The sequence below is a fragment of the Equus caballus genome, chromosome 9, assembly GCF_041296265.1.
Source record: "Equus caballus isolate H_3958 breed thoroughbred chromosome 9, TB-T2T, whole genome shotgun sequence".
Taxonomy (NCBI): Eukaryota; Metazoa; Chordata; class Mammalia; order Perissodactyla; family Equidae; genus Equus; species Equus caballus.
In genome coordinates, this window is record NC_091692.1 from 90342901 (window position 1) to 90363185 (window position 20285).

The following is a 20285-nucleotide window of genomic DNA, read 5'->3' on the forward strand; positions in this document are numbered from 1 at the left end:
CACAGTATTCACACTCCAGGTCTCCATACACCTTCCGGATCCTCTCGCACAGGCCAGTGTTCATTCGCCTCTTCTGTAAACTGTCCAGGATCTTCATGAACGCAGTGATGCCAGCCCGGTGCTCGGAGGCAGGCGGGCACGAGTCAGGCTGGCACAGGGCCATGTCCCTCCCACCGGCTCCCGGAGGAAGGTCTGAGGCCTCAGCTGGGTTTGACCTGAGACACCGACTGGGATCTGGGCCATCGGATGGGAGGGCAGCCATTTTCTGCCCACCTCCTGGAGGGCTCTTGGCACCCTGGGTCTCCTGGTCTGCTTCAGTGCTTTTGGCCTTGGGCAACAGTGGCGTGTCCTCTTCACCCTGAGCCTGGGAAGGGCCTCCATGCTGGGTGTCCAAGGTCTTCTCAGGAGCAGCATGAGGCTCAGCAGAGGAGGCATCGTTTTTCAACAAAAACTCATCCGAAACCACCGCGTGTGAATGAAGGTCAGAGGAGACCACAGTGGCTTCCAGCTCACAGGGCGACAGGGCAGCACTTTCCGCCTGGGGGGTGGCTAAGTGCACAGGGCGGGCAGGTACTTCCACAGGGTGCTCCGGCTCCTTTCGTGCCTCCTCAGGTTGAACGTCCCCAGGACAGGCCACGTCCTTGGGTGCATTCACCCCCTGAAACACAAACTCCTCTTCCGCCATCTGCAGCTGGCCCCCCAAGGCTTCTTGCTGGATGTCCCCACCAGGCTCCAGGAGGCAGAAGCTCTGGTTGATGGAGCTGGTGAAGACCAAGGTCTCCTGGGCAGCCTCGTGCGCCTCTTTGATGTGGGAACGCAGCCTGATAGAGCTGACGAACTTCTTGAGGCATATGGCGCAGACGTATACGAAGGGGTGCTTCCTGACGTGCAGCTCCAGTGCCTGGTACTTGGTGGCCCCGTGGCCACAGAGCTCGCAGGCAAAGGGCCACTTGTCACCGTGGACCAGCATGTGGCGGTCGCGGTCCAGCTCATTCTTGAACTTGCGCTCACAGATGTGGCAGTCGTAGAGGAGCTGCCGCTTGCCCTCCCTCGTCATCAGACAGAGCTCGTCCAAGGCCTCCTTGACCTTCTTGTCCTGCGGGTCGTGCGCGTCCCGGATGTGCTTGATGAGGTTCTTGACGTCGGAGTACTTCTTCTTGCAGAAGCGGCAGTGCTGCTTGATCTTCTTGTGCACCCGCTCGATGTGCACCTTGAGGTGGCCTTTGCTCAAGCAGGTGAAAGAGCAGTAGTCGCAGGCGAACTTCTCGCCGGTGTGCTTGCGCAGGTGCACGTTGAGGTTGGCCTTGATGGCACTGGCGTAGCTGCACTGGGAGCACTTGTAGGGCTTCTCGTTGGTGTGGATCCTCAGGTGGGCCTGCAGCGAGTGCTTGAACTTGAAGACCTTGTTGCAGTATTCACAAGTGAAGATCTTGAGCTGGGTGGGACCTAGCCTAGAAACAGATGATAGCACTGTTACAGATGGCGACTCTGCACCTTCCTAATGACTTCTAACTCCTTCTCATGAACCAAACACCACAGCCTCAAGGGTGAACTAGCTGGGACTGAGGATGGATAGATGCATTCATTCACCAACAAAACCAAACTAGGAGGACCTAGATGGATCAAGCACATACAAAGATGGCAGAGTGGGTCCCTGTTCCTCAGGAGGTCACAGTCTAAAGGGAGAAAAGACAGGTTGACTCAGGGTTGCACGACACTGTGGTAAGTGTTGACAGGAATGTGTGCAGGTCACAAAGAGAAAGAGACCTCTAACCTGGATGAAGGGGGTTGGGTAACCTTGCTGAAGAGCTGAGGTTTGAAGAACAAGGAACAGAGAGGCAAGAGAGGGAGGAGGTTGTGTCTTTCACCATGTCCACAACAACCAGCTGTGTTCCAAGGCTGACCTGTACACAGCCCAGGGTATTTCAACAGGACCAGTCTTAATGGAATGAACTCAGTCTGCTCTGTGAGACTAGATAAAATCTGCTTGGGTTTATTCAAGAGCTTCAATAATCTAGACTTGCCTCTTCATTTAACCAACTGTCGGGGGTCACACCTTGTCCTTTTTCTGCCATTTTCCACGTGATGGCCTCCCTTTAGTGAAAGACCCCTGGCCTTTCTCCACATCCTCACTTCCTCCCAGGAAAACTGAAGTGTTATATCTCATTGGTGAGTTTGGAACTCAGCCTAGCCTGAGATCCAGCTCTCCCTTTCTGGCAAGGACATGTCTGCCTGTGGACAGCATGTAATATGGTAGACGCTTAGCTAAGTCGGCACCCATGAGCCTGGCCAGCAGCAGTCAGGAACTGCAGGTGAGAGCGCAGGCAGGCTGTCTAGTCCTGCAGTCCAGTCACAGGAAGCTCAGCGACCTGCACCGCACCATTTTTTCCCACAATTCTATCAGTAATGGAGCTGATGTTTGAATCTCTATTTTCCTCCTCCTCTAACATGGCTGGTTTAGAACTCAGATGGGGAAAACAGGACTGCTGTTCAATTGTCACTGATTAACCTCATAAATCATTTATTAATAAATGACTGTCATTTATTAATACTTGCCAATGTGTTTCAGGCACCGTGTTAGATTTTGTGAGTGTCATGGAGAATAAAAGCTATACTGCCCCATGGATCCTTTCTCAATGTGGCAATGTGTATGCTGAATGAGATGGTAATGATAATAATAATAGCCAAGAATTATTAAGTACTTACAATATGCCAAACCCTTTAATCTCAATCCTATCATTATACCCATTTTATAGATGACAAAACTGAGTCTGTGCTCAAGATCATATAACTGGTAAGTGGAGAAGCCAGGATTTGAACCCAAGCAGACTGTCTGCCTCTAGAGCCTGCACATTCCCCCTCATGCTCCATACTGCTGAAGACACCACGTGCACCAACCGCCTCCCCGCTGTGACTGTACACACGGAGAAGGCCCCCTGCATGGGGCTTCCGTTGCTGTTGGAACAGCCATGCCTTGTTTCTAAAATCAACAAACGACAGTCACCAAAGTACAACATGCACCCAGGACAGGAACTGGCAGATGAGCCAAAGAGGCAGATGACACTTCCTCTCCTCCCTAACTGCTCGATTTGTCCCGTTTGTCCAGGAAGGTCCTCGGAAACACTAATACAGTTATGCATCACTTAACAGCGGGGATGCGCTCTGAGAAACGCATCGGTAGGTGATTTCATCATTGTGCGAACATCACACGGCATGCTGAAGGGGAACAAAATCTGCTGCCCCAAAACGTGTCTCTTTAGCACGAGGATTATTTTAGGCTGACTGTTTTTAAGAAACGAAAGTCTCAGAAAGTTTTTCTTGTTACTTTCCCCTTAATGCCTTAAAGAATTCAGACAAAAATACCTGTCTCAGAAGTGAGCTATCACCTTAGCATCACATGAACCAGGTGGTGGACAGGGAGGAAGCTGGAAAAGCCTGTTTGCTGGGCTCCCCTCTGTGTTCTTCTGTTTCTATGCAGCCAAACAAACAGCTCTTTTCCAAATGTTTGCTCCTTTTCACCCACCTATAAATTGCCTTCCTTCCCTGACTCTCCCCACCCCCAACACCCTCTTTTAGTTGAGGATGGTAGTTTTTTTTTTTTTGAGGAAGATTAGCCCTGAGCTAACTACTGCCAGTCCTCCTCTTTTTGCTGAGGAAGCCTGGCCCTGAGCTAACATCCATGCCCATCTTCCTCTACTTTATATGTGGGATGCCTACCATAACATGGCATGCCAAGCAGTGCCATGTCCGCACCCAGGATCTGAACCGGCGAACGCCGGGACACCGAGAAGTGGAACGTGCGAACTTAACCCCTGCGCCACCAGGCAAAGGATGGCATTTAAGACGAGGGCTTCAGCCATTTTGGTGAGTTATTCAGTTTTCCTGGGTTTCTCCCATGTATACTCATTATTAAACTTTTTTTTGTTTTTTCTCCTGTTAATTTGCCCCATGTCAATTTAACTCTTAGACCAACCAAAAGATCTTAGAAGGGCAGAGGAAAATTTATCCCTCTCGATGGTATATACACAAACCTGGATAGTAAAGCCTACTACACACCCAGGTTCTATGGTACTAATTTTACAGGACCACCGTCTTATATGTGGTCCATCATTGACCGAAACAGTGTTATGCAGCACGTGACTGTAATCATTTAGTGCTGTTAATCAGATCCCATGAAGCTGTACCCACTGTAACTGCAATGTCCATATGTATGGAACTATCCATACAACTATGCTTGATCAACATAAGTTGCCTTGTCTCTAAATTAAAAATACTTAAATGGATTGCAGCCCATAAACACCAAAGGGTACAATTCACATGATGTAATTAAAATACTCTCAAATTTGAAAGTTACTAGTATGCTTACATACTAAACCCGAGGCTAATTTAAGGAAATGAATTTGGATCTTTCTCAAATGACAAAGATATCCAGGAGGTGGTACATTTTGTTGATATAAAGAACACTGGAAGAAGACACTCTGGATTCATAACGTTAATTAAATAAACAAATCACAGTATTTCCTCCTCTAATGCAAGATCTAAACAGTCTTAGGAGAATCTTTTGCTCTGATTTTTTGAGTATTATTACACAAATACCTGGTAAAACCCTCAGTGCCCTGTTTCCCACCAAAGGTAACGAATCTGACGAAGATGCTAAGCAGCCTCCATTTGACTCTCAAGCATACGCCTTTCTAACTATGATTGTGCACTGATGCACAGAGCTGCGACGTGCATATGATTCCTATTAAATTATTTCACTCCGAATGCTCCCTATTCAGGGAGAGAGGCACTCTCATCCATCACATTTTAGAAAGCAAGCAGGCAGAGCTTTAAAAGGTCTGACCTCTTGATCCAGTTATTCCACTTCTGGGAATCTATCCGAAAGAAAGAATACAAAATTTGAATGAAGGTGCTCATGCACTACTTCCCACAATAGTTTAGAGTGGGAAGCTGCTTGAAGATCTCAACATATGGAACTAGTTTATTTGCATATTTATTTTTTTCACTCAGTGATTCATTCAAAAAAGTATTCCAGGAACTAGGGACATAATAGGGACAGAAACAAACACGACTCATGGTCTCTTGGAGTTCACCTTCTAGAGGAAGTGATGGGCCAGCCTAATAACCAGACAATGAGCAGATAAGGACCACCACCTCGGGCCTGTGATGGAAAAAGGCAGGCTGCTCTAAGAGCCCAGGGCAGGGCAGAGGAATCTGTCTAGGAGGCAGGGAAGGCTGCCCTGAGGACAGGACATTTGAGCAGACAGCTGAAGGATGAACAGGAGATAACCAAGCCACAGAAAGGAGAGGCATCTAGGAAGAGGAGAAGGCTCTGCAAGGAGAGATCAAGGAAGCAAAAAGGCCCAGATGGCTGCAGCAGCCACTGGAGCCCAGAGAACCAGAGGGAGCATGGGAGGGGGACGAGGGTGGAGAGGTGGCAGCCATCAAAGGCACTGTCAGTTAAGTTCTCCCAAGAGCAATGTGTGGCCTTAAAGGGTACAATCAAATGGGCATTTTACAAAGATCTCATTGGCTTAGGATACTGAGATTACAAATGATTTTTTTCTTATTATTTTCTGGACTTCCAAAATTTTCTATATAATAAGTGTGTATCATATTTGTGTGAGAACCTAACTGATATAACCTAATGGATATATTCATCATAATGGATCCAATATATCCATATATAATGGATAACCGAAAAGTTCATAGTTATATTTTACAAAGAAAAATCTCACGCAAAAAAGTCTCTTTTATAACTATTTTATAATTTATACTATAAAATATTAATAGAATGTATGACAATAAGAATACAGCCTAGATCTACTGATTAAACATTGAGTATACTTACCAATAACTAGATTAGTATATAGTTGAATCTCTCCCCAACGGTCTTGAAATACTGTGAAGTAGCTAAGATCTACAAATCAACCTGAATTAAGACCAGGACGATCTTCAAAGTTAATTCCATTATAGTTTTGCCAAAGGAATGAGTATTTCTACAACTTCATCAATAAATTCAGTTGCTCACATTTGCAAGAAGAGAGGACTGAGGCTAAAAACTAATGAAGCATCTCACGTGACATTACACTATAATTTAATAAGAGCACATGTATGAGGCACTTTCCATATATTTTACCATTTATTCTCACCACTAAACTAAGTCAGATTCAATTAGACAATCTTATGGCTGGTGTAACAGAGGCTCGGAGGCCAAATCACCTGAGTCAAGTGGCAGTAGACTGAGAGCTTCCTCCGGGCAGCAGCTGTGTCTGGCCTATTCTCTCTCATCTCCCTGGGGCCTGGGACATAAAAGGTGTTCAATCTGTTGAGCTGAACTCAAGGAGTAGAACAGTCTAGAGCCAACCCAGGTCTGTTTGGCACTAAACCTTATGCTGTTGCCAAGAACACCTCATTTCCTCTCTTCCAGAAACACAGGGAAACCACTGGCAATTTGGCATTTTGTCTTTCCTTCCAGCTTGGAAAAATGTTTACAGAGGCCAGAAGAACATTTTGCTAGTTTACCTCAGCAGGTATAGATCAGACTGAGACAGGGACCGTGGGAGGGTGTGGAGAATACACAGACTCATTCACTATGGGTAGTCAACTGACCCAATGTATTTGGAAGACAGTTTTTAATGTTAATTAAAGTCTTAAGCACTCATATTCTTTTTTTTTTACCCCTGAGGTAGATTTGCCCTAACATCTGTTACCAATCTTCTGCTTGTTTTTATGTGAGCCGCCCCCACAGCATGGCCACTAACAGATGAGTGGTGTGGTTCCACACCCAGGAACCGAACCCAGGCCACTGAAGCAGAGCGCACTGAACTTTAACCACTAGGCCATCGGGGCTGGCCCTAGCACTCATATTCTTGATACAGCAATTTCAATTCTAGCAATTTACCCTACAGGAAGTCTTGAAGAAGTACAGAAAGATGAAGGTACCAAAACCTTGAGCACAGCATTGTCCACCAAGCAAAAACTGGCTACATAAACTATAGTCTATCCATACAATAGCAAACACAACGCTTTTAAACAATATGTATTGAAAGGAAAGATTTTCAAGGCATGGTAAGTTTAAAAAAATAAGTTGAAAACTGCATTTGGTATTTCACGTTAAAAAAATAAAATTAAAGTGCTATATTTTAGTATGTCATGAAAACATTATGGTAGCATATGAACCAAACTGTCAACAGTAGTCACCTCCAGAAGAGGAACCATGGGTTATTTAACTCTACGTCATATGGGATGTTCAAACTTTCGACAAGATGCTTGTGTTACTTTTGAAAGCAGAGGAAATCGATTTTTTTTTAATAATATGTGCAGCTATGAAAATCAGCATATCTACTAAGTAAAGCCTTGTTTACACTTCTTTTTATTAAAGTTAAACATACATTTGCCTTAAGTAAAATTCTCCACTTTTATTAAGCCAACTGGTGCTCGGTTCCAAAAGTGTGTTGATCTGCCATGCATGTGTTCACAGAAGCATCTTGGGCTCAGCCAACATACTAGTGCTATAATGGAGGGGCTGATTCTTAGGTTAAATCAAGAAACCAATATCCTTTACAAATCAGTCTGCAAACAGAGTCCTGATAAACCAACAGGCCGATCCTCTCGCCAGCTGCGGCTGGAGTCACGTAGAACAGACCCTTTACCTGCTTGACTTCATGGGTTGCTCGTACGGTGTCTGCTGGATGGCATACTCCTGGTACCCTCTCCGAGGCGCCAGGTCAGCCGTGGTGGTCTCAGGGTTTGCAGCTGCTGTGTCCGGGGGCCCAGCCTCCACCGGAACAATCTTAGTAGCACCTGAGATGGAGGCACAACGCACTGCGTATTAAAGAGGCACCTCGGAGGGCCCTCACCCCACCCCAGTGCAGGGAGCAGCACCTGGCAAGTATATTTCTTTATTGTAGAAAACCTGTGCAAGGTATGAGCCTTCCTTTGGTTCACACGTTTAACGTGTGTGTGCGTGTGTGTGTATGTGTTTGGGGAGAAGGGGCAAGTAAGAGTCTAACGAAACATCCTTCTGAGCTACATTTCCACTTGATCTATTTACTAAAAACACAAAAACATATAGGCAGATACATACATACATATATATTTTTACTGGCAAGATTTTACATAGGACCATGTGTGTTAAACTTCACATAAGGGTAAAACTGCATCAAGACAGTATGGAACAGTGGCATCGGCTGTGAACAGGAATTTAAGCTGCCTGGAGTCCAGTCCCAAATATGACATTACCTCGCCGTCTCTGGGCCTCTGTTTCCACCCTATGAAATGAAGGGTTCGAAGTGGAAAAACTCAGAGGTCATCTTTACTTGTGCACTTCTACAATGTGAAGCGATCCAAGACCTCTGACAGCAGGGGACGCTATCTGTGTGTGCGCACATATGTGTGTACATGTACACCCATGCACGTGTATGGACCAGGGACATTAAAGAAAAGGCGCCAACCTACCCTTTGTCTTCAGGAATAGCAAAGGAAATTAATTACACTTTTAACCCCCACTTATAGGAATCTCAAAATACTACAATCAATTTTTAAGAAATTATTGTAGAAACTTTCTCTAGAGATGGCTGAGAACAAGAACTGCTCTCCTGGGATTTTTATTTCCCAGAATAAGACTGTTCAGAAGGAGGGTGGGGCAGACAAAGTGACTTTCCAGAAAGTTCTTCTAGTCACATAATTTTATGTGGCTTATTCTTTACTGATTACATTACGACATAGCACTGAAGAATAAAGAAGCATTTATTCAGTGTTTCATTTTAAATAGTATGAGTTACTGTTAGCATTGAAAAAATAGATACTTAAAAGGCTATAGCTGTTCTTAAAACCCTAAACTTGATTTTTTTTTTATTTGACAGCTATCACCCCAATAGATAGGGAAAAATCCATTACTATACTTAGGAATCTACTGTCATAAACTGCTTTTTGTCTAAAGTGTCCCTTCCTGGAAGAGACCTTTTTTAAAAAAGATAGTATAATATATCCACTGGCTATTTTAGGTGAAAGGAAAGGGAGACGGAAATTTTCAGGATTATAAAATATCTGATGAACCCCAATGAAAATGCAAAAAAGAAGTTAGGCAGAGGGAACACCATGACCAGCAGGGGTTTTGGAGAGGCATCCTGTGTCAGTCCGGCCTGAATGGGTCTGTCTTACGCTTAGGACAGCCCCGTTGAGGGCATAAGGGGGAGGGCACATCCAGGGGAGGGGCTGGGGTCAGGGAGCTCTCCTTGGTGCTGCTCCCCTGAGTGGCTACTGGAATGACAAGGACAGGTCAAGGCCGTAGAGGTCGTGGCGATAGAGCCGGGAGCAGCCCTCACCACCTTTCCTCTATGCATTAACCACCCAGCCCTGGCAGGAACCAGTCTGCCATCACCCCAGATTAACAGGTAATTAAAGGAGAGCCCATCAGCGAGTGAGCTGCTCAGGATCCCAGGGCCCAAACTGTCAGGCTGCCCCTGGGACAGACTTGCCACAAGATTCTCATTCTGTCACTTCCCACTGGCCATGGTCACCTGGAATAGCTTCGTGTGCAGTTAAAACTACGCTTATGATGGGCTTCTTGGCTCCGGCAGTCTGCCCCGCCTCCTTTCCTGAGATCTTCTGCACCTTCTCTGTTCTCTGTGTCCGAGGTCTCTTCGGAGCCTTTTCTCGGTCATCTTCCTTATACTTCTTTTCCAGTTCAAGGTCAGATTCGTTACCTAAGGAACAAATACCAAGATGTATGAAATATCTTTTTATATCAGTGATGGAGTTGGAGAGTCAACATAACCCTTTTACAGGATAGTAAAGGAACACAGGAATGTGATATAGATAGACAGATAGATCCGCAGTGCTATGCAGCCGCTGTATCACCTCGGGCGTCATCTTTGGTTCTTCCATCTTCCATCTGATTCAAGAAACACTCACTGGCCCCTTGCCACAGGCCACCATCTAGGCCCTGGGGATACACTATTGATAACGCAGGCATAGCCCCTCCTCTTGTTTTCAGGAAACCTAGCAGATTTCAGTCATTAGTAAACAACACTGCGGAGAAGATAGAGTCCCCAAGTGTACAGGAAATCTTTCACTTACTTGACTCACATTTATTAGGCACCATCTACACACCAGGCATGGCGGATATAAAGACTGATAAGGCCCAGGCCCCGCCCTGGAGAGCCCTGCGGTGTGGTGGGAGAGGCAGACACGCAAACAGATGCAGTCGACGACAGTGCACCGTGCGCCGATTGAAAAGAGAAGCGGTTCAGGACGATTACGGGAAGGGATGGCAGATCCTACCTGAGAGGTCAGAGGACACTTTCTGGAGAGGTGACCCTTCAGTTAAATATAAGAAATAAGCATTTGTGAAGCTCTGGTTGGGGGCTATATGGGGCAAAGGTGTGGGGTGATAAAAACAGCAGTATTCCATTCTGAGAAAGGACAGAAAGACAAGGAGTAAACCGCTAGCCCAGCATCCCGTGTGGCTACAACTTCACAAAGAAGCAGGGAGGTAGAAACAAAACCAGTGGATAGTAAAAGCTGGGTCCTACAGGGCCTTGAATGCCCAGGAGAAGTCTGGAATCTTCTCCAGTGAGTTCCGGGGAAGGAAACTCCAACCTCAAGGAGACCAGTCAAGGAGCTTGAGTGAGTGAAGCTGGTTGACTGGGGCTTGAGTGACAGACACAGGCCCCAGCTCTAGCCAGGGATGTCCTTCCTGCCAGGTCATGGGACACAGTCACCAAATCTTTTGACTGTTCAAAGGGAGACTGGAATTCCAGATTTTTACATGAAATCTTCTGATTTTTCAATACTGACTCTAATCTAAAATTTCTTAAAACAATGGGGTAGCCAAGCAAAACATATGTGAGGACACATCTGACCCACAACCTCTCACCCGCCACTCTGGAAGGCAATGGTGAGCCACTGAAGCATTACGCAGGGGAAAGGCCAGACTAAATCTATGCTTTCAATCTGTGCCACCACTGCAGAGGATGAACCGAATGGGTTCAAAGACATTCAGACACACTAAAGAATGACCATGTCCGCCACGGACAGAACAACAGCTAACTTCATATGGCTAAGCTTGGCACTAGCCCAAGGGGTCAGAAAAGCTTCAATATCAAAGCGAAGCATAAAGAAGCCAGCAATCTCTTGAATGCATGCTCTTCCCGAGTCCCATGTGAGAAGGAAGGGACAGGAGCTTTCTCTTTCTGAGAATCACAGCCCAAACCTGAAATAATCTGCTCAAGAAGCCCTTCTTCAGAAGTTATGATGAGCAGACAGGAACATTCCCACACAGCCCTTTATCAGAGATGGGGTTGCAGGGGGTGGATGGTTGCAGGGCAGGCACACAGGCGAGCCGAAGGTGGGGGCTTGGAAAGCGCTAGAATGTGAGGTCATCAGGGAGGTGAAGTCCAACCACGCAGTAATAAGGCAGAAGCCGGAGAAATGGGAGAAACCAAAGGGAGACAGCCTGAGGCAACTCAGTAAGTCTGTGTTTCCAATGATACAAGTCTGCCTACAGCCAGACCTGCCCATAAGTGGGCCAACCAACGCCTGAAGGGAAGAGAGAAATGGAGAAGAGCAAATTCTCAGGAAGGCATGCTGCTTGAAGGAACGCTCTCTCAAGATGGGGCAAGGAAAAAACTTGGCTAATGGGGCAGACTGATCAAAATAAACACTGATTTTCTATGTTTCATAAATCAGTCCTTCGGTGATTGTCCCCATAATGCAGGGGCTTGGGACATTTTTAGATCTGGTGAAAACAGTCTCAAGGAATTTTTTTAATTGACTGGAAAAGGTCCTTAGTCATATAATTGGTGTCAGCACTAAACATGTTAACATCAAGCTGACAAGAAATATGAGATGAGATGATGAATCAGACAGAACTTCATATTACTCTCCAAGGCCATCCCTTGAAGAACATGATGACTCCTAAAAAGTTAAAGAATGGAGATCTCCGGCAGCCATCCCCATGGCACAGTGGTTAAGTTCAGGCGCTCTGCTTCAGAGGCCCGGGGTTCGTGGGTTTGGATCCTGGGCGCAGACCAACCTACCCACATCAGGCCATGCTTTGGCAGCATCCCACATAGAAGAACTAGAAGGATTTACAACTAGGATATACAACTATGTATCGGGGCTTTGGGAAGGAAGACAAAAAGAGAAAGATTGGCAAGAGATGTTAGCTTAGAGCCAATCTTCCTGACCAAAAAAAGCACACCTTTAAAAAAAAAAGAATGGACATCTCCAAAGTCCTGCCAGAGCTTATATTCTAGATGTTTGATGGGCATCATGCCTGATGGCAGTTTCTGTTTTAACAGTATTTTATTTTTCAGTGGCTATAGTAAAAACATTTGGCTATGGTAAAAACATTTGCAAAATTCTACAAATTGCCTGTGTCACAGAAGTTCTCTATGTGACCTACATACTGGGTGACAGATGTACATAAATAACTATAGCAGAATGTATTCAATGCTATAAAGAGGTAGAAACAACACATTACAGGATTTTTTCCTTTTAAAATGGCAATTCACTTTATAAAAGAATTCACTACAGGATAAAATTCAATATGTGGGAGACACGGCAGGAATAGATATGTTCACATAAAAAAAAAGACCTGAGAATTAGAGCTTGCCATAAGCTGAACTCAGGTTAACAGTATGAATCAACTAAAAAAATCAAAAGCACACATGCCACGTGAGGTTGCATTAATAAGCAGCTGAAGAGATCATAGGTACAATTCTCTGGCACAACTCTGCACCGGATAAACTATATCTAGACTCTGCTTTAGGCATCACGTGTTAAGAACACACTGCAGAACTACGTATATGATGATGGTGGACAGGAGTGGATGAGGTTTAGAAGATTAAAAACCAATAAAGAGACCTGAGCTGGCCTCACTGGGAAGAGAAGACTGTATGAGAATCTCCGCTCTCACCCTAACCATTACAACAGCTCCTATTAGTGTCCTTGCTTCAGCCACCCCACCCATTCCCCATGCCCACCCTCCGTCAGGGCAATGCCCGCTCCCACTACAGGCACTAAGAACGCTGCTCCAGCCATCCTCACAGCTGGGGCTACAGGACCTCAGTGCGGCCAAAGTGGTCTGGGCAGAAGCCACCAGGGGGCTTCTGGGAACTGTTTTCTTCCCTAAGAAGGAAAGAAATGTCCCTCTTCTTCAGCTGGGCATTGCTACGTCCACTGCCTGGAACTCAGACCACCACCAACATCTACGAGGGATCAAGCGAAAGACCAGGTCAACACCTTGAGGGTCGCGAAGGGAAAGATGGATCCCGGGACTGTGATAGCAGAGCTCTCCACTGAACCAACCCCGGAACTACTGATCCCCAGACATCTGGTTACATGCGAGAATGGACATTCTCATTTTCCAACTGGTGCCTCTGCTGACAGTATCTTGACTAATACACTCTCCAAACCATTCTCCATCTTGACCCTACAGTGAACATTTTAAAATCCAGATCTGACCCTGCCACTCCCATCCTTAAATCCCTTTAATGGCTTCCCTCTCATCTCCATTAGGAGAAAGTGCCAGGTAAAGTCCTCCAAGATTTACCATAAATCACCTCTCCCACAACCCCTGAACCCTCAAGGCCATGACTCCCAAGCACACGCCCACATGAACTCACGCGCTCACCCCTTTGGGCTCCAATGATACTGAGTTACAAGTTGACCAACCTACCCCAGGCTGTTTACAGCCTCTGGATCTTGCACACAGGTCCATGTAATGTGCAACACACCCCAATCCACACACAGACCTGTTTGTCCAAATGAAAAACCAAAAGACAGCTCAGATTTAGACACATACACACACACACACATACACACACATCAACATATCACCACATCAGTGGTTGGACTTCCCACACTGCTTTGCAATCATCTGTTCAGATGCCTCATCTGTACTGTGACATCCTGGAGGCTGGGTCCTTGTCTTCTCGTTATTTTATTGAGCCTAACATAGACCTATAGCAGTTAAAGGGCCTAACTTAGACAACAAAGGGGACCTGCTCTGTTGTGCTCGAAAAAGTGAATCTAGGACCAATGGGTAGAAATCAGCAACAGATTTCAGCTGGGAGAAAGAAATTTCCAAGAGTTAGAACTGTCCAACAAGGGAAGGAGTGGCTTTTAGAGATGTGTTTCTGAGGAAGGTTTTCAAGGAAGCTTCAAATACCATTTGTGATGCTGTGGGAAAGGCTCTAAACCACATGGGAAGTCAGACTAGATAACCTCTACATCTCTAAATCCTGAGACCCTCAGCTACAGGCAGATGGAGCTGCTACTTAAGGAGGACAGCAGGGAGAAAAGAAGGCGGAGGAGTGAGCAATATGAGACAGTGAAAGAGAAAGCGAGTACGACAGAGTGTGATAGAACAATATGCACCTTCTACCCTCCTGGACCGCCACCAGCGTCTGGTCTGCGCTTTGCGTGGACTCTGATTCTCCCTGGAACGAACACCTACGTTGAGAGTGGGGGTCTCACTGTGTCCCGGTGGCCCACACCCAACTTTGGCAGCAGCTACAGTGGACAGCTTAGACTCACCTTGCACATCCCACCTCCAGCTTGCACAGGTTGTCATTCTAGCTCAGTTCCTACAGCCCAGAAGTGAAGATGGATCAATATGGGTAGGGGGACAACCCTCAACCAATGAGCGACGGAGTCTGCACAGAACGGCTCTGGGCTCCTGACTTGGGTGAACAATTCCGGGAGAGATCCTGGAAGAGTCAAACTCCCACTGACTACAGCAATGAGTCTAGTAACAAATTCTTGGCTCTCCTCCTTCCCTGTCCCCACCTTCCCCACCACCTTACTCCTGCTTCCTGGGATCACCATCCTTTCAACTGCCTGCTGCCAAGCCTATTTCCAGGGGAACGTAAGCTAACATGCTTCCCATTCAAGACTGTACCAAATGCACACCTCCAAGCCCCCATGTCCTTCAACAGTTCCCTGTGGCCTCATGCAACATGGATCTTCAGCTCATGCTAGCGACATTCCATTCTCGAGAGCTTCCAAAGTTTGCACATTGAGTTTTCCCACTGATTCAGGCACGACACGGAGGCACTGTTCTGAGCAGCCTTGGAAATGATTCTTGGAGATGATCTGAATCAATTCCCTGAGGACTGAAGCTCTATGCAAAGAACAAGGCCCCTACACAAAAAACGTGCGCATTCAAGGAACAGCAAATAATTCGGTAAAACACGGAGCATGAGAAGGGAGAGACGAGAGCAGAAGGCAGGCAAGGACAGGGCAAGAAGACACCGGATGACAAATGCAAGCGTCATGTGGGGAGAAATAACAGGTCCTCCACCGCGTTCCTGCACCCGCGCTCTTCGCCAGCCCCGCGCCCAGCCCTATCACAGCTGGCACTACTACCTAGTTTTCATTCCCAGCAGCAAGTCTAGCACATAGTAGGTGCTCAATACTTGTGAAAAGCAGGGAGAGTGGAGGGAAAAAGAGAAGGACATCTGAATAAAAGTCCTATTGGTAATTTTGTGCTCACGCCCTTTGGAGACTGAAGTCCTCATTTCCACTTGACCTACTTGTTCTCGAATCCTGCTTATTTCCCTGCATCCTCACTGGACCCATCTTTGCACTTTCCAAAGCTGCCTTTCTCCACTGCAAGGCCTCCTGTGCTCAGCCTGGAAGTCCCGCCGGGGTGCGCTTTCCTGAGTGCCTCAGCTCACCTGCATCGTGGTCCTCTATACGTTGACTTCCAATAGCCTCCTGCTTCCTCTAAGTTATTTCCTTTTTAAACTTTTCCACTTTTTCCCCCAGCAAATGCCTACATTTCCTCCAGTTTCCTTTCCTTTTGGAAATTCAATAGCTGTGCGATGCGTTTCGGTGTTCGCCTTGTGCCTGGTTGCTGGTGCAGCGGTGCTCTGTGCATGCTACAGAGGGGCTGGCCGACATGCAGGGGGGCCTGGGGGTGGGAGGCCAGGAAGGAAGCAGAGGGGGACACGCTGCGATTCAGAGTTAGCTAGGCCAGTGCTGATCCACTGGTGCACTTAGAGTGGGAATTTGGAAAACTGATTAATCATCATAAAATCCCTCATAGAAAATAAAGTAACGAAATGGACCTCAAAGGATTGCTGTGAGAATTATATAACAGCATTTATGTGAAAGCCCTTGACACATATTAAACATCCCATCGATGTTCATTTTCTCCATCTTCTGGAAACATTTTTGGGACACTGCCCTGAAGACTCGTCAAACCACACCACATCTTCGTGGCTACGCTCATCCATCTGACTTAGCGGTCAACCCCGACAGCACTGAGTCCATTCGGGCTGCTATAATAGATCCCAGAGACGGGGTGGCTTAAACAGCAGGAATTTATTTCTCACAGTCCGGAGGCTGGCAATCCAGGATTGAGGTGCTGCACGCCAGACGTCTGGTGAGAGTCCGCTTCCTGGTTCACAGCGAGCGCCTTCTTGCTGTGTTCTCACATGGTGGAAGGGGCAAGGGAGCCCTCCGGGGTCTATTATAAGGGCACTAATCCCACTTATGAGGGCTCTACCGTCATGACCTAATCACCTCCCAAAGGCCCCGCCTCCTAACACTACCACCTTTGGGGGTTAGAATTTCAACAGATGAATCGGAGGGGGACATAAACATGCAGACCATAGCAGGCTTTATTTAGAAACCATAAGGACCAGATGAAATGAAGTTAGTAGCCAGAGGCAGTCGTTAAGCAGAAGCTTCCCCACCTCTGCTCCTTGGCATCTGGTGGTTCATGATTCCATACAAACCTCTCCGAACAGACTCTGTCTGGAGCAAGAGCATCGCTCTCCATGGAGAGAAATGTGAGAAAGCCCCACCCACACAATCTCACAATGAACAAAAGCTTCCCCCTCTGTTGGCAGTGTCTGAATTCTTTTAACATCCCTGCCACGCAAATTAAATAAATATATAGCATAATGTACTAGCTGGTATTAACAACAATTAAAATTTAAAATGTCTTAGGCAATAATATAGCAACATACTAACAACAACAGTAAAAAGTCTGGGTGCTAATCTAGATCAGTGACCCTAAAGACTGGGAGCAGATGGGATGTTGGGGAGTCACTTTGTAGACCTGCCTGTCATCAGGCAGTTATTACCCAACCACCTCAAAGGAAAGCTGTCTATACTACCTGTCAACCACTCCAAGGACAGGGACCCCACCACTACAACACATCCATAGTTTGCAGGGTGACCTGCTTAGAAACAAGCAGTCCTGCCCAACCCATCCTGAACATACAGGAAGGCCCTCTGAGCTTTGACTGAGTTGGCTTGATTCATAAATTGTAGACAGTCTCAACCATGGTGACCATGAGCAAAGCCATCATGGTGAGCTTTACAAGAAACACATGGAGTGAAGAGCATTTTGCAGATGGCCACGCTCCTGGGTGACCAGACCAGCCACTCTTCACCTTGGGCAAAGGCAGCAACAGAAGAGAAGCGTAGTTTTAGGCACGACTGAGTCCCTCCCCACTTCATACCCAGACTGTCCTCTCCCCTAGCCTCTCCCTCCAGTCCAACCTCCTGCCCTGGTGTCTTTAGACGTGACACGTGTGGCATTTGCTGCAGAAAGAGGGAGAGAGCTACACCTCTGGTTCCCAGTTTAGACGTAACAGTGATTTAATCAGCGAGGGTCCCACTGTCAGCATCCCTGGTGCTTTGGGAGTCAGGAGAGAAGAGAATCCCAAGACCTCATAAGGAATCTCCTCTGCCAAGCCCTGGCTCTCAGCCCACACTCCCCACCCAAACTGGGCCAGGACATGTCTGCTCTTCAGGCACACCGTGGGGACACTCACTCACTCCAGACCTGACAGCGCTGGAAGGCAAGGCAAATTAAACCAGCAGCCTCTGTGGACACGCTCACTTACATGTGCAGAACTCGGCCTGGCTGTGACTCTGGAGGCAAGTCAAAAAGGGGTCTGACTTTCTCTTCAGTTTCTCAGCCTGCTGACTAGTTACCCTCTCCTCAATCTGGTTAAGCATTCATGTCAAGTACTGCTCTTCTGAGAACAGAATTTCTATGTCTAATACCAAGTTCAACAATAATCCTTTACTGCTTACTAAAACATTCTCTTTGTAACTGACTTTCTTTTCTTGCTCTCCTCCAATTTCCAAACTTTCTCAGGGTCCATCTTTAAAGAAAATATCATTTCTGCACAAAAGAAAAAGCTATGAACTTAGAAATTATCCAAGCACTACAGAATTTGTTCTTTATTAGCTACACACCTGAGTCCATCTGACTGCAAAGCAAGTGCTTCCCACTGCCCGCTCCTGCCTCTGATGGGCGCAGGAGCAGAAGCTGAGACTAAGTACATGCAGAGGAACCAAGTGAACAGCCGGGCCCCACGGTGGGAGGTGATGGTCAAGCAGCAAAGCCTAATATTGTCTTAAGGGGCCGAGAGGACAGATGGGCCTGGCTGGTCGGCCGAGAAGTGATTTCCACAACGATCTTTCCGCTTTCTCCATGGGGAAAGGTGCTCGGCTTAAAAGCAGCTCGTACATCACAGCACCTGAACATGGCCTCTAAACAACCACTTTCTCCTACCCATCTCCCTCTGACAGGGCCCTGGTCCATCTGTGCTGAAGGCTGAGTGGAGGAAATAAAGGCTGGCACCTGCTCCGTGCACCCTCAGTCGAGTCCCCATAAGCAGCTAAAGGCCATTTGCTTCTAATCACTTTACGCAGATGAACAGCCCCACTTCAGTGCCCGCCTGCCCGCACTAAAGCACACTGACAGTCACTCGCACAGCTGGCAGTCCTGTGCAACAGACTGCCGCTCCAGCCCTCTGCATCCAGGCCAGGCGTTTAAAATCCCGTTACAGCTTATCAACGGCAAGCCCAGGTCTTCCGCTCTGCAGCCACACTCCTTGCTATGAAGAGGCAATTCTTGGAAAGCAAAGACGGGTAAATGTCTCTCTTCCCTGAAGTGAGACAGACTACACTCTCTGGCAATAAACACGGCTGGCTAAAAGCGGGCCTTCTGTGATGGCAGAATACAGACAGTCAGAGAACCCCAGCTGACGCCCAGGCCCCCAGGCTGATGCCAAAGGGGAATCGGGGATAATTTATTCACCCTCGGTTCAGAGAATGCCCAGTGGGCCTATGCCAAGAGCCTGACAAGGAATGGCTGGCAATTCAATGTCTTTTAATAAATGCATCCAGTGTGGAAAATAAAGACACTGATGGGAGCTGAAGGAAGGGAGTACCTGGGTCACCCCCAAGTCTTCTAGATCCTATCTTCAGGATGAACCATCTTCCAAATATCCTGCTTCGTGTATATACATGTGCTAATTACACAATTAATTGCAAGGTAGTATTTTGTCCTCAAGTTGTATTAAATATCTAAAATATCTTCACTGAGCTCTCGAAAAGGCTCTTTATCCAACAGAAAACAGGGTGTAATTTTAGTGAGATCAATAGCTGAAATCTGTCTGAGATGCTCAGAAGGGAGAATAGACTGGATGCCATCAAACCCAACAAGGTCTTCATGGCCCTACCCTGGGGGGCCAGCCAGGTCACAGGAAGGACCAGTGTTATCTCATCAGCAACGCTGGGTTTCAGACTGAAACATTTGACAGTGGTCTACACCTGTCCAGTATTTTCCTTTAGTCGATAATCATGAGAGGAAGATAAACTATACCACCGTAATAACACTACCTTATCCTCTGAGCGGTACAGTACGGTTTGCAAAGCACGTTCGTGAGCATTAACTAGCACCTGTGACTCTACTATCATATGCACAGTGTGCCTTTTTTACCAATCTTTTCATTTTTTTCTCCAAGGCTCTTACAAATGTACTCTTCCAGAATACAAGGCCCTCAGCTGAATGGCCCTTGTCCATCAAATTGCACATCACGCTGCGTCTCCGGTGGTCTGAATCTGATCTGATCGTCACTGCATTGGGATGGCAGTTTTCAAACTTTTTTTAGCAGCAGGACCTTTTTCAAATGAAGTCTTTAAGCAATTTCAATATAAACCATCAATAAAGGGCGTGACTTCTCTGGTTAAAGTGGGTGGGTCCGTGCCAGCCTCTTCCTCTCCGCCCCCCTCACTGACCTCCCTACCCCTCCATCTTCGGCTGTAGGCGCCTCTGAAGAGTCCTGGAAACAGCTGGAGGACTACTGGACGAGGATGCCCGAGGGGCTGTGTCAGATACCACTTTAACTACCTTGAATGGCCTTGGTAGCGGGGAGGGCGTGTGAGCTAAAACCCAGCCTCTGCCTTCCCGCTGGATCAACTGGGAACTCTAAATAAATGTATGGTCCGCATCCACAGAACGA

General features: G+C 46.9%; 1 protein-coding gene across 9 annotated transcripts in view; it reads right to left on the reverse strand.

Moving 5' to 3' along the window:
- The window catches only part of ZFAT (zinc finger and AT-hook domain containing), a 204455-nt gene that overhangs the window by 124057 nt on the left and 60113 nt on the right, over window positions 1–20285 (reverse strand). For all 9 annotated transcript variants that reach the window (XR_011421459.1, XR_011421458.1, XR_011421457.1 and 6 more), the window contains exons 4-6: window positions 9525–9710; window positions 7656–7806; window positions 1–1451 (exon numbers count right to left, since the gene is read on the reverse strand). Coding sequence is in view for 6 of the 9 variants with exons in the window: in XM_070221857.1 (XP_070077958.1) it covers window positions 1–1451; window positions 7656–7806; window positions 9525–9710 (1788 nt within the window). In the remaining 3 variants the exon portion in view is untranslated. The remainder of the gene's footprint in view (window positions 1452–7655; window positions 7807–9524; window positions 9711–20285) is intronic.